Source organism: Phocoena phocoena, chromosome 6 (assembly GCF_963924675.1).
Source record: "Phocoena phocoena chromosome 6, mPhoPho1.1, whole genome shotgun sequence".
NCBI classification, from domain to species: domain Eukaryota; kingdom Metazoa; phylum Chordata; class Mammalia; order Artiodactyla; family Phocoenidae; genus Phocoena; species Phocoena phocoena.
The window spans coordinates 108,233,581-108,247,499 of record NC_089224.1 but is presented as its reverse complement, the minus strand read 5'-3'; the positions used below and the strand labels follow the sequence as shown (position 1 = coordinate 108,247,499).

The following is a 13,919-nucleotide window of genomic DNA, read 5'->3' as shown; positions in this document are numbered from 1 at the left end:
ACCCAGCAACCTGATCAGTCCTCCACTCTCTCCCCCTTTTTGATAAACATTTAATTTGGAGGAAATACTGTGATTTCTACTATAATCTTTTCAGCCTGCCTTTACAAGCTTAACTATGCCATCCCTGAAACACATGAAGGGACATAAAGAACAACATCACACGTACAGCAGATCCACCCCCATCCTAAGAAATAAACATTCCCAACAAGTGGCAGCTCCCTCGTCCAGGGAACCCCGTTCCCCGCCACACTCGGTGCTTCTCCATTTTCCTCTACCGCCACTTCCAAAACTCATCTCAGGTCATGTCAATATTCAGCTCACTGTGGTTTTTGTGAAGACTGGCAAGAGAAGAGGTAGGCACACGGCTACACCTAGACCTTTATGAATAAAATTTAAGGGGTCCACTAAAAAAAGATGACTAACAAAGAACTGTGTTTATGTACGTATGTGTACACAGGTGGGGGAGGAAAGATGAAACAAGAATGGAGAAATGGTCACGGCTGATGGTGAAAGGCCGTCTCCTCTCTTCTTTAAGTATGACTGAATTTCCATAGTAAAAAGGGAAAAAAGACGCTGAAACACTTCGAAGGGCGACAACCGTGAGGCTGCACCTTCTACGTGGTCATTCTCCTAGCCAGCCCCAGCCCGAGCGCGGCAGCCCCCAGCTCGCCTCACCTCAGCCGAGTCCTCGTCCTTCCCATAGTCGGTGCTGCCGACGATGGGCTCCTTCTCCCGCATCCACGACTCGGCCTCGTTGGCATCGGCAAAGTACTGCTGGGCCTGCAGCGAGTCCTCCAGGTCTTGACGCCGCTGGGAGGCCTTGGATTTCAGCGACTCCCACTTCTGGTTCAGCTCGTGAAGCTTGGCCTTCACGTCCTCTGCAGCAAAATGGCCTGCGAGGTAGGCAGGGGACGGAGGACAACGAGAAGCAGGTGGACACGTTGCAGCAGGACAAAAACGTCCTCTGTGCGCTCGCAGCACCTACGACACTACATCCTGGGGAGCCAGGCCCCTTCATATTTTCAGTTTTACGAGAGGTCCAGGTTCCAGCCCAACAGATCTGCTTGTCTTCTGCCTCCTCAAAGCATGAAGTCTATCTAGACTCTAAGAAGGAGGGTATCCCTAGTTGGTGTCAGTGATGTTATCATAAAGAAACAATAAAAATAACAGCCCCCACTCCCCCAACTCCCAGTCACGGAGACTCACACTTGCCGGGCACTGTCTCAGCCTCCTCAGTGTCTGACCTTGTTTAATCCTCACAACTGTGGGAGCAGGTGATATCATCCCCACCTCACAGGTAACAAGTTCAGCTCAGAGAGGTTATGGGCAAGTCAAAGTCATAGTCAGGAGAGAGCGGGGACGGTCTTCAACCCTACAGCCCAGCCTGACTCAGGTCCACGCACTCAGCCTTCCAAGAAGAGTGCCGTGAGGAATGAGAGTGAAGCCACTTTTCCGACAACACTCACCTTCATCCACCATGGCGTTCCCCTTCTGTGTAACTGCTTTGATGCGGGGCTCATGTCCGGCAATCTCTGCTTGTAGGGCTTGGTGTTTCTTTAGCAGATTCTGGACTCCAATTAAATCTTTGCCTGAAAGAGAAACCACTCCCAAGTCACCCAAGCCATCAAGAGAAGAGGCAGCATAACTGTCACTTAGCTTCCACCACGGTTTACCTAAACTTCCAGTTCAACTTAAACTTGACCTTGCTCACTCTGACACTGGTCCCCTTCCTGCCATAAGGGTAGAGCCCTTTCCCAACTGGATTCCTGTCTGACGGCGGGAGGCTGACCTCTGTTGGTGGATGCAGCAATGGGTTCTTTCTCTCGAATCCATGTCTCCTCATCCTCGACGTCACGGAAGAGCTGCTGCAAACGCAGAGAATCTGCCAGCTTCTGCTTCCGGGCAATCATGGGCTCCTTGAGAGCCTCATAGCGGGCCACCAGGGCTTCCTGCTTCTTCTTGATGTTTTCAGCATCAAAGTGGCCAGCATCCTGGAACTGGCGGGCCTGGATGGTGATGCCATCGATTCGATCCTGGGAACAGGTAGGACAGAGTCTTGAAAGCCTGGCCCAGCGTGGGGGAACTATGTTCTGGACATTTCTAGGCTGACTTTATTACTTCAGGTGTGGTTTGCTCACATACCGAGAAAATATAACACGGTTCTTTTCCCATACCCGAGAGCATTCTTTCTGCCACTGTTTGCCCTCATTCTGGGATCCCAGAAAAGTCCGAGGGAAGGCAGTCTAATTTGAACAGAAGCATATGGCGCACACATGGTTCCCTAAGAAAATCAACACACTTCATCCCTCCCCACACCAGCTGCTCTTGACCGACTGGCCACTCTCACTCCTGTGCTCACTGGCCCAAAAGCCGCGCCCAGCTCACCATACCTGGTGTGCTGCCACATCGGCCTCCAGCAGGGCGTGCTTCTTCTGGAGGTTCTGGACATTGGTAAGGTCTTTGCCGTAATCGTCCGAAGCCAGGTGACCTTCCACTTCGTACAGCCACAGTTCGATGTCCTCAACGTTGCGATTAAACTGCTGCTGCTGGTTAGCCTCACGGAGCTTTATTCCTAGTCACGGAGGCAAGTTTGATTGCATTAGTTAACACTGTCCTTCTGCCAGTGTGCTCTCAACAATGGCACCTCGCAGAAGGACCACGGGGCAGGATTCTAGTTACAGCGTCACTGCTATCAAGAGGATAAAGAAAAACCGCAGCCTCTGCTCCACCTTTTAGATGCTGAAGTGGAAGTCGTTTAAGAAGCCTTCTAACCCCCATGGGACAGGGGCTGGCGAATGGTTAAGTGCCCTTGGCTCCCGGCTGAGCTCTGATTTTCAGTGATGAGGCCCAATTCAGTCAGGCCCAACGACCAAATCATCCCCTTCTCACTCAGGCTCCCTGCCCTCCCTGACCAGCACGCTCAACCACATTCACCAAATCAGCAAAGCATCAGGAACCCAAGGCAGGTGACTCCTACCCAGGAAGTGAGCCCGAGTGCCCAGGTCACCCAGCTCAGCTTGCCTGGGCGGCACATGTCCCCAAAACGCGGAAAGAGGGAGGAAGATTTAATTCCCCAAACGGCCTCCCGTAACCCCGTGCACACCTTCTCTCACGTTTTTTTTTTTTTTGTGGTATGCGGGCCTCTCACTGTTGTGGCCTCTCCCGTTGCGGAGCACAGGCTCCGGACGTGCAGGCTTAGCGGCCATGGCTCACAGGCCCAGCCGCTCCGTGGCATGTGGGATCTTCCCGGACTGGGGCATGAACCCGTGTCCCCTGCATCGGCAGGCGGACTCTCAACCACTGCGCCACCAGGGAAGCCCTCCTCTCACCTTTTAGTTCCGTGGCCTCCAGCAGTTTCTTCCACAAACTGATGACCTCATTCATTCGAGCTGCCACCTCGTCCTTGGCATAGTGGTTGACGTCAATCAGCTTTTGCCCGGCTTTCTCCAGGGCGTCAATGCGGCTCTGGTTTGCCGAGAGCTCAGCCTCAAAAGCCTGATGTTTCTGTACTTTCCCTTGCAGGTTGGATGGGTCCTGCCAAGGAAAGGAAGAAGGGGGTTCTATCTTGAACCTAAGGACATCAAGTTATGCTGCATTACCCTCACACTTAGCTTTATAGGGGGACGTATAAAACGACCAGCTTACATTAAACAGTGTATATTTTGAAATTTCCGATTTCTTTGTTTAGCTACAATTTATCTGTGAGTGCTGTGTTTAGCTTACTAACCAAGTGCTACATGGCAATGCTAACAGGACATTACTTTATAAGCTTCGTCCGTGGCGGTTTTCATCTTCTCATTGACCCAACTCTTGAGCTCATCAGAGTCACGGAAAAACTGCTGCAAGTGGAAGGAATCAGCCAGCTGGGCCCGGCGATACATGGCTCTCTCGTGAAGGGCGTTGCGGCGGCTCAACAGCTGGAAGGCAAGGCTCGCTGTGAATCTCCAGCTCTTACCCCCCCGCAGATCAGCCTCAGAAGGGCCACCCACGGACAGAAAGGAGGTGTGTAAAGAGGCTGCACACCTACCGCATCTCGGCGAGTAGCCACATCTTCCATCGCATAGTGGTTGTTCTGAATTAGCTTGGTGGCAAACTCGTCTAAGGCCTAGGAAGAAGAATAAGGTTCTTCACTGGTGAGCGACTCTTCCACCGCTTGGACCCCAGAGGAAAGTGCAGAACAGGGCACGGAATGCTCTAGACCTGAACACAGGTCAAGGTTTTCATTCTGAGGTTTGCTATGACAACCTTTATCCCTCAACCGCTGAGTTTTTGCTTGATGTTCTCTTAGAGGGCACAGAGTCACGCTAGCTTCACTCAGGACTGGACACATTAGCTGCAGCTAACGTCACAGCAGGAACTGATGGAGTCAGATATGGGTCAACAGCCTTTCAATTCCTACTTCTAAGGTCTGTGTTCAATGGGAAAATATCTCTTACATTAATTCTTAATTACTTTTAGAGGAAGGTAATCTCAACTTGGAGGTTTACATCAAGAAAATGACTTCATTCTAGAAGTCGTGCTGTGTCTCCAACAAGGTGGTCAATCATCACCGTGAGACTTTAAGCACCCGGAGCCTTCACTGAACCTGCTCAGGAACCGTTTGGAACAAGACGAGACCTCTGCTGACTCTCATGATCATTTGAAGGCACTGACAGCAAGGAGGGGTCTTACTGTAATCTTCTCCTCCTGGGCACTGAGGGATTTCTCGAAGTCCTCGTGCTTCTTGAGAAGCGCTTCCACGCTATCCAAGGAATCTCCCAGGTCTTCATTCAACAGGAACGCCTTACAAGAGGAAACAAAGTGTTGAGATAATGTCTGATTCCTTTCACCTCCTAAGGCTGGAAAGCAAAGGCTGTTCTGGCAGAAAGACAAAAAGAAGGAAAGAAGTTCTATGGCTATTACACCTTCAAATCTCCCCCAGAAAGCCAGAAGCCTCTTCAGATTCCCTTAAAACTAATCCAACAAGAGCATGAAATCCTTACTCCACATTCCACTGAAACTTTTTTCCAATAGCTTCTGTTGCTTCTATTAGATTTAAATTACGTATAATGCTATGTTCTAAAGAAACAAAATCTCTTTAACAGAACACTTCACGCCATCACACTCCCCTGAAAAACTGGGGCCTTTTCTGAGGGCCTTTCAATCTCGGCAGCAAGGACCGTGCTGGCAGAGCCCACAGAAGCTGGCAACCCCTCCACCTGACGCAGAACCGAACAAGTGGTGATCCCCGCACAGAATGCGCTAACTGAGCAGCAGACGGCGCAGGCAGCCAGTTCCCATCCCCAATCACCTCCTGTTTGCTCATCCAGTTGTCCACCTGCTCAGTGTCGCGGTAGAAGAGCTGCAGGTCCATGCACTGCTCATACTGCTGCCGCCGCAGCTCCCACAGCTCAAGCAGCGCGGCCCGCTCCTCGGAGAGGATGGTCAGCTGGGAGGGAGAGGGGGCAGGTGGAGGGAACCTCAGTGCCCACGGCCGCTGGGCAGACACAGAGGCTGCCCTGGCATTTCCAACCCTCTGCCAACCTTCAGGCCTCTGTTCCGATTTAAATAAGGGAAGGAGAACATTTCCTTGCACGAGTCAGGCAAACCACAAGAAACCACAGATCCTGAGCGGCTTGCTGAAAGTTTATGTTAAACCTAAGAGGGGTGGCCCTGCTCCAATGAATCTAGAATTTATTTACTGCCACATTATCACAAATAATATTAGGCAAAAATGGCGAATAAACCCCTAGGTAGAAGAAAAAGGGCATCTATGTAAAAGTGAGGCGGCATAAATGGAGTAGGGGCTCTTAGGTGAGAGATGTCAATTGAGTGGGTACTCTCCAGAATATGCTGACTAGACCCAGGAATGCCCTAGGCTTAATTTTTAGGCTCTAAAGTTAATGACAATAAAGTTTGTCTTTGAAATGTCTCTTCTTGGTCTCTATAATATTAAAAATATATATCGTTATCTAATGTTCCTCAAGCATCTTCATAAAGATACTTTGAAACCCTGGAATTATACACACACATACAAATAATACAAATTTGTTTCCCCTTGGCTCCAACTACTAATGCAGGACTCAGCTCCCTGCAAAGCCCCCTTTAAGTAGGAAATGTGTTGCATGCATCCCAAACAAATGGAACTTTCTCTCCCTGATCAATCACCACACATCTTCTTTTTAAATCTCTGGAGCTGCTGCTTCCAGGCGGAATCTCTTGTGTAAGTTTTCTCACACACCAGGGTGACTGCGACGTCTGGATATTTAAGGCTGGATAATAGTTTTCGGAGACTTAGTAAAAGAGTCTTTCTCCTCTCTTACCTTCTCCCTCACTTCATCTGAGGCGTAATGACCGGCAGCAAGCAGGGCCTGTCCAGACTCGTCGGCAGATTTAAAGCTATCTTCATGAGCATCAATTTCACCCTAAGGCGGGGGGGGGGGGGGGGGGGGGGGGGGAAGGACAATTTATGCCCAGCATCTTGTAAAAGAAGAGGAAGTTACTGAATTTCACATAATCATTACAAATCAGGAATATCACATCTAGAATGAGGAAAAAAATCAAAGATAAGGCCAGGTTTCCGAATAACAGCCTAGGTCATCGAACAGGAGAGCATCATTTATTAAGAAGTCTGTTTCCTACTGGCTTTTTGTGCCACCTGTCAAACTGTCAAGTTTCCACACATCTATAGGGTCTGAGCTCTCTGTCTTCTGTTCCATTGGTCTATTTCGGGTCTTTCTTGTGCCAGATGGATTTCTTTTTTTTAACATTTAAAAAAATTAATTTATTTTTGGCTGTGTTGGGTCTTCATTGCTACGCACAGTCTTCTCATTACGGTGGCTCTTCTTATTGCGGAGCACGGGCTCTAGGCGCACGGGCTTCAGTAGTTGTGGCTCATGGGCTCTAGAGCGCAGGCTCAGTAGTTGTGGCACATGGGCTTAGTAGCTCCACAGCATGTGGGATCTTCCCAGACCAGAGCTCGAACCCGTGTCCCCTGCATTGGCAGGGTGATTCTTTTTTTTTTTTAAATTAACGTATTTTATTTTATTTTTGCTGCATTGGGTCTTCGTTGCTGCACGTGGGCTTTTCTCTGGTTGTGGCAAGCGGGGGCTACTCTTCATTGTGGTGTGCAGGCTTCTCATTGTGGTGACTTCTCTTGTTGGGAGCATGGGCTCTAGGTGTGTGGGCTTCAGTAGTTGTGGCACACGGGCTCAGTAGTTGTGGTGCACGGGCTTAGTTGCTGTGCAGCATATGGGATCTTCCCGGATCAGGGCTCGAATCAGTGTCCCCTGCATTGGCAGGCGGATTCTTAATCACTGTGCCACCAGGGAAGTCCTGCCAGATGGATCTGTTTATGATTTTATAATACCTGGTAGGGTGAGTCCCTCCCCTGTTCTTCACAATTATCTCAGCTGTTTTTGGTTTTTTTTTCTTCCAAATTAATTTTAAAATCATCTTGTCGGGCTTCCCCGGTGGCGCAGTGGTTGAGAATCCGCCTGCCAATGCAGGGGACATGGGCTCGATCCCTGGTCCGGGAAGATCCCACATGCCGCGGAGCAACTAAGCTCGTGTGCCATAACTACTGAGCCTGCGCTCTAGGGCCCGTGAGCCACAACTACTGAGCCCACGTGCCGCGACTACTGAAGCCCGTGCGCCTAGAGCCTGTGCTCCACAATGAGAGAAGCCACTGCAATGAGAAGCCCGCGCACCGCAACAAAGAGTAGCCTCCGTTTGCCACAACTAGAGAAAAGCCTGTGCGCAGCAACGAAGACCCAACACAGCCAAAAATAAATTAATTAAGTTTTTAAAAAAATCATCTTGTCTCATTCCAGAAATAAAGGCCTTCGCCTGGAATTGCACTGAATGTATAAATCTTGGGGAGAATTTGTACCTTTATAAGAGATCATTCCATCCCTGCCCATCCCTTTATTCAGTGTTTCTTTTCTTCCATCGAAACTTTACAGCTTTCTCCACAGATGTCTTACAAACTTTTGTCAGATTTATTCCCAAGTATCTTATATTTTCCGATGCAATTATAAGTAGGATTTTAAAAAATTACGCTTCTAACTGCTGCTAGTGCAGAGGGGGCATATCTGACTGTTGTATATTAATTTTTTATATCTAGCACCTCTCAGAAGACCTATAGTAATAATAATTTTAAAAATCTTGTTTAACAGTGTTTTCCAGAATTTCTTAGCCATAGAAACCCCTCCTTCTTAAGGTAGAGCCTATTAAGATCTCATAAAACTAGTTTCCCATGGACGCTCTCTGGGGAAATAGCAAATCATGAAACTTAAATTCACTCAAACCAACTATGAAATTCAGCATTTAAACAAAGACATTGTTTAAGGTGGCACAGGACACATGTGCAAAACAGTAGCACCTCCACCTTGCCAGAGCTTGGCCCTTTGCTTTTACGAACCGTAGTTATTCTCCTGACGTGTAACTCCCTTAACCATCTATTAGAAGAAGGTGTAAAGCAAGTCTCCAAAGGCAGAACCAGCCACAATCGCTACGGTGAGAGCCACCTATGAGCAAGGTTTCAGCCACTTCCGGCTATAGGTGCCAGAGCTACAGTGATGCCCTGTTAAGCTCATGGCCTTACTTTTGGAAGACCGTGGAGACCTTACCTTGTGCTCCTGATGCCTATCCAGCAGGGCTTCGGCCCCAGCCACATCGTTGGCAAGTTCATCTGCATTGATGAGGGCTTTCATCTCAGTGACCCAGCTGGTAAGGTCTCTGAAGTCGGCAAGGAAGCGCTGAAGCCTGGGAAACGAAAGGTCAGTGAGGAGAGGTCTCGAGGGGAGGCCCCAGGTGGAAGATGCCGCCCTAGAGCTCTGAATTCATGTCCTCGGATGTCTTAACGAACCATACAAACTCTAGCCCTCGGAAACATGGGACTCTTTCAATCTAGACTATAAAGGAAAGCAGAAGAAGGCTGAAATCAAGCCTTTAAAATTTAGGTTCTGTCCATCACTATAATTCCCCAAGCTTGTCCCTTATTTTCAACTTCCTTGTCACTCCCCAGTTCAACCCTTAGTTATTAGTAAGAAGCATTCTCTCCCTTTCGATCCGTGATTTACTCAATTTTAACAGAGTATTTCACACGATGCTAAAGAGACTATTTCCATTTCTATTGGTTCTAACACAGTGATATGGGACGGAAAAAAGATATGTATAAAGTTATAAATATTATGTGTGTATATGCAAACACTACAAAGTTTCCAATCTCCAAATATAACACAGAAATATATTAATATACAATATAAAAATACTTAACAAATACAGTAAGAAAAAGTCATCTGCCGTTTCTTACTAGAGGAAAGCTGTCAAGCGATACAGGTTTCTCAGCAGAGAGAACTGACTGTCAACCCTGCCTTCCTATCACCGCTAAAAAAAACGCCCCCTGGTACGGGCTGCGGGGCCCTGGAGGAGCATTTCTACCTGTAGGAATCGTTGAGACGTGCGTGTCTCTCTGCGGCCAGGGTGCGGATCTGCTCCCAGTTGGTGATCAGCTCCTCTCGCTTCACTTGGATCTGGGTGGCGCTCAGAGGGTGGGACTGCTGCAGGCGGTCGGCCTCGGCGCACAGGGCTTTGACCTGCAGACACACTCTGTCAGGGTTGCTCTCTTGACCGGGCTAACTCACTTATAGAGTCAGCTGCCTTCAAAACCCACCTTGTCCTCCAACGCAGCGAGATCTCTCTCCAAACCCTCGTGTTTCCGAAGCAGAGCCTGGACGCTGGCCAGGTCCCGGCCAAAATCATCAGAGGCCATTAACTGTTCCTTCTCCTTAATCCAGCTGATGGTCTCGTCCACATCCCTACAGCACAGAGGCACCTGTTAATCCACAGTTACGACGTCCACCTGGGACTGGGATGCCACGCGGGGCCAAGACCCAGTCAGCCCCACATCTTCCTAGCCTCGCCCTGGGCCTCACCACGCCCCACGGGAGACCCCTTCCCGCAAGCCCCTCAGCTCGGTACCTGTTAAACCGCTGAACCTCGGCTGCCCCGAACAGCTTCCCCTGTCTCTGGAGGGCCAGTCCCTTCAGCCGCTGCCAGGCTGCGTTCACCTCATCCTGCTTCGTCTTGATGAGCTCCTCCTCGGGGTGCTGCTCCTGAGCCAGGAAGGGCAGAGACTGCGCTCAGACCAGCACCTCTGGCCCCACCAACTGCGCGCCTGGCCTTGGCTCCCTGATGCGGCCGCCTCAGCAAACCTTACTGTTCTAAAGAAACACTGGCTTTTTGTGTGGAATGAAGGGAAGCTCATTCAAAAAGAGCTTCCAAAAAAAAAAAGAGCTTCCATTTCTTGCTCTATAAAAAGGCGAGAGCCATTCTCTGTGTCCTGGAGCTGTGGGGCGAGTCTCTCTCTGTGCATCAGCACCAAACCCCCTGCTTAGTTAAGGCCCTTCAGCTGCACCTCTGTGGCGGCCTTGTCAACGCCACCGCTCGCCCCAGCCGCTCCAAAGTTCAGTTTCAAACGTCACAAGGCTATTAATAAGCATTCCTGCCCAGACACATGGTTTTCCAGGTCTGTTCCTGACTTCAGACTGGAGATATTCCTTTCAAAGTATTCTTCCCCACTAACCACATTCTGTCTTGTTTAAATAAAAATAACATGTAAAGTAATAAGGTGAAGCACTTCCGGGTTTCGGGATCCACCTGTGAGATCTCGGGCTTGGCCTGCCTGCTCTCCTCAGCACAACCCTGGGACGGCCCAGGATTCCGGGGACAGCTCACTCGCCACTTGGAAGGGTGAGATTACATCTGAGGAATGCTGGCTCTGGATCCAAAAGGGAACAAGTGCCGGTGCCAAAGGATCTACATACATAAAATGTGTACGCCGCCCCCCAAATCGTTTTCCCTAAAGCAGAAACTCCCGAGTTCATTCTACTCGATGTCTCCGGAGCCCTGTGGTAGCAGGTGAGAATAAAGCGGCAGTGATAGGACCGCACATGCATGCAACTGGGAGGGGCTGCCCCACTCCCCTCTTAATGGCTCCTGAGCTCCCGGTGGAGAGCCATTCATCACAGGGCTCCCCAGGCTCCCGGGAGCCCAGGGAAGCTCCGACTCAAAAAGGAAGGGAAGAGCAATCAGGCAGTGGTGGACGTCTGCCAACCCTACGAAGCTTTCACCACCACACCCTAGTCTGAGAAACCCCGACACCCAGCTTCAGCAGCCCAATAAAAGCTTCAGCCCTACCTGAAAGTGGGTGAAGGAAACAGATCAAAGGAACTCTGCCCTTCCTGCCCACGGCCACAAGTTAGAACGCATTTTCCAATTTAGGAGTGATCAGTATTGCCGCCTTACTTAGACCTAAACAGAACTCTTAGACATGCTTACCAAAACCTGCTCACTCAGAAATCAGGGACCCAATCAAAACTTCTCTTCTGGAAAAGTTAATGTAATGACGGTACATTACGTTAATGTTCAAGTAAAGGAAGTTAATGTGACGATGCTGTGAGAAGCACAGCACTTCCCTATTTACCTGAATGAGCTTGGCGGCAAACTGGTTCACTTCATTAACTCTTTCTTCGTGGGCAGCCATGTCTGTTTGAAACTCTTCAAATTTCTTCTGTAAAACCTCCACATGCTCCAGGTCCTGGCCCAGCTCCTCAGAGGTCACAATTGCCTCCTATTCAGGGACCACAACAGAGCCAGAGTCACCAAAAAACACTTGGGAACAATGGCTTCCAGAACCCTATCACAAAATGGGCCCCGGTAGGGGCCGCGGCAGCTTCGGCAGACGCAGTTTTTTCTGTGTGCTGTACTGCCGCTCTGCCGTCTCTCAGCTGCAGACATGGAGGGGTCTCGTCCCCTTCTTTCCTCAAGGCCTCCCCAGCACACCTTCCTTCTCAAACGTACCTTGTCGTTGATCCAGTCCATCACGTCCTCACATTCTCGTAAGAACTGCACCAGCTTCTGGGCCTGCAGTAGCTTGATTCCTTTCTCCCGCATCTTCTCCAGAAGTAATTCCCATTGGCGGTGCAGCTCCATCAAACGAGTCTGGAGGTTAAAGAGCCCAACCCCACAGATTACAACCTTTTCTGTGGGATCTGGCTCCTCCACAGAGTTCCAACAAGTTAGAAACCTCATAGAGCTCTGAACAAGTCTTTTTAAAAAGACAGATGATCTCTACACTGAGGGGAAATTGTAAAGTTAAATGAGAAGAGGAAAATGCACACACTTCACAGTGGTTTGGTAGGTCTTAAAGTACAAAATAACTGACCTTTCGTAGGTAGATGTATTCTATTTTATGCCAAGGAATTTACTGTTATTTTGTAACTATCAGTTATTATAGATAGCACATTATTTGGTAAGTACTTAGGTAATGTTTTCAGTTATATTAACTGTTAAATTATTACAGTGGGATTTCTAGGTCATAAGACTACCGGGGAAGGAAAGATGAGGTGTGATCATGCAACCGCAGCAGGAATCACTTCAGTGTGTGTTCTGAGTTCACGGAGGTAGAGGGGAGAAAACAAGATGTCCCATAGGCATCATACGTGTAAAGAAATAACTATGAGGCACAAGTAAAGAGGAAAACCTTAGTATAAAAGTAAAAAGATGGGGTCCTGAAACACAATCAGCTATCAAAGAGGATCCCTGGCAGAAGCTGTTTTGGTGCTTCGTGAAAAGATGCAGCTTGTGGTACATACAGTACATCCCAAGTGAGGTTTACGTCAAGCTGCGCCCAGGTGGCAGCCACAGGCCCAAACAGTCACTTCCCAGCATTTTGGGTTCTCATGGCACAGTCCTAGTAAGGACCCGTCAGGAACTAGAGGGATTATCATCAATTCAAGCTTAGGCGATGCAGTCGGGCATTCTAACCCAATCTCTAGGTGTTGATTATGCCTACCCAAGATACTGGGAGTTTCTGTATAACACAGACAGAAACAAGTGACACAAACACAAACACTACCAGGAGAGAAACCTGGGATCCACCCATCGTTGAGATGCCACTCCCCGCAAACTGAGAAGCTGAAAGCCACGGGATAGTCAACGTGGGTGGATTCTCTTAGGAGCAAGTACTGGTGGTTCATTTGAAAGGAGAAAGCACTGGGAGGAAAATAAAGGCTCACACAATTCACTTCCACCACTACAATCACTTCCATCGCTGATGGTTCAAACCGGACTCCACCACTGAGAAGGAAGTGAAAGGCATTCCCAGGCAAGGGGGAAAAGGCAACCAACAGCAAGTCAATACTCCACCTACTCGGATGTGGGAGCCAATGTGGGTGGCGGTCACTATGGGGCGCCACGCCGTCCGGTACGGTGTGAAAGTCTAAACCGGTGACAGACAGGTTATCCAGGACACAAACAGTCTTCACAGCCCACCCACCTTCCTCTACGTTAATGCTGCCTGCCTAACTAAGCTACTGCGTTACTGGGCCAGGTCAGTAACAAGACGGGGCGGCCGTGGGGCCTGCGGGCATGGACGCAGGGATTAAAGGAGAACACTTTGCTTTTTTTTTTTTTTTTTTTAATTTTTTGGCCGTACCGTGCTGCATATGGGATCTTGGTTCCCCAACCAGAGATCGAACCTGCGCCCCCTGCAGTGAAAGTGTGGAGTCTTAACCACTGGACTGCCAGGGAAGTCCCCCCTTTGCTCAAATTAAAATGAGGCCACAGAAGCCTCAAGAAAATCCTCACCTACAAGTCAGCCGTCAGTCTCTCACAAATCTCATTTCCATACCCTCGAGGGAAGAGCCAGGGCCAGGACTGTTCCAGGACTGGAACAACTTTCCCACTCCCAGTATGTCTCCTCTTGTCAATACTGCAGTTTTGACAGAGGCCAGTTTCACAAGCTTGCTGGTGTCTGAGAGCGTGAGTGGGCAGGGAGGCAGGTGCGCTTAGGGAACGCGTGGACAGCGGGCAGGGTGGAGGAGAATCCTGGCTGGCTCAGGCAAAGTTCTCAACAGGGTCCTGAGCAAGCAGCA

General features: G+C 49.3%; 1 protein-coding gene across 6 annotated transcripts in view; it reads right to left on the bottom strand.

The window, feature by feature from the left end:
- Positions 1-13,919, bottom strand: part of SPTAN1 (spectrin alpha, non-erythrocytic 1) — a 57,947-nt gene that overhangs the window by 32,593 nt on the left and 11,435 nt on the right. For all 6 annotated transcript variants that reach the window (XM_065879810.1, XM_065879809.1, XM_065879811.1 and 3 more), the window contains 16 exons: positions 11,845-11,985; positions 11,468-11,614; positions 9,964-10,097; positions 9,656-9,800; positions 9,424-9,578; positions 8,610-8,745; positions 6,303-6,404; positions 5,291-5,428; positions 4,672-4,782; positions 4,028-4,105; positions 3,762-3,917; positions 3,330-3,534; positions 2,391-2,572; positions 1,790-2,033; positions 1,467-1,589; positions 676-893 (listed from right to left, as the gene is read on the bottom strand). In XM_065879810.1, the coding sequence (XP_065735882.1) occupies positions 676-893; positions 1,467-1,589; positions 1,790-2,033; positions 2,391-2,572; positions 3,330-3,534; positions 3,762-3,917; positions 4,028-4,105; positions 4,672-4,782; positions 5,291-5,428; positions 6,303-6,404; positions 8,610-8,745; positions 9,424-9,578; positions 9,656-9,800; positions 9,964-10,097; positions 11,468-11,614; positions 11,845-11,985 (2,415 nt within the window). The remainder of the gene's footprint in view (positions 1-675; positions 894-1,466; positions 1,590-1,789; positions 2,034-2,390; positions 2,573-3,329; positions 3,535-3,761; positions 3,918-4,027; positions 4,106-4,671; positions 4,783-5,290; positions 5,429-6,302; positions 6,405-8,609; positions 8,746-9,423; positions 9,579-9,655; positions 9,801-9,963; positions 10,098-11,467; positions 11,615-11,844; positions 11,986-13,919) is intronic.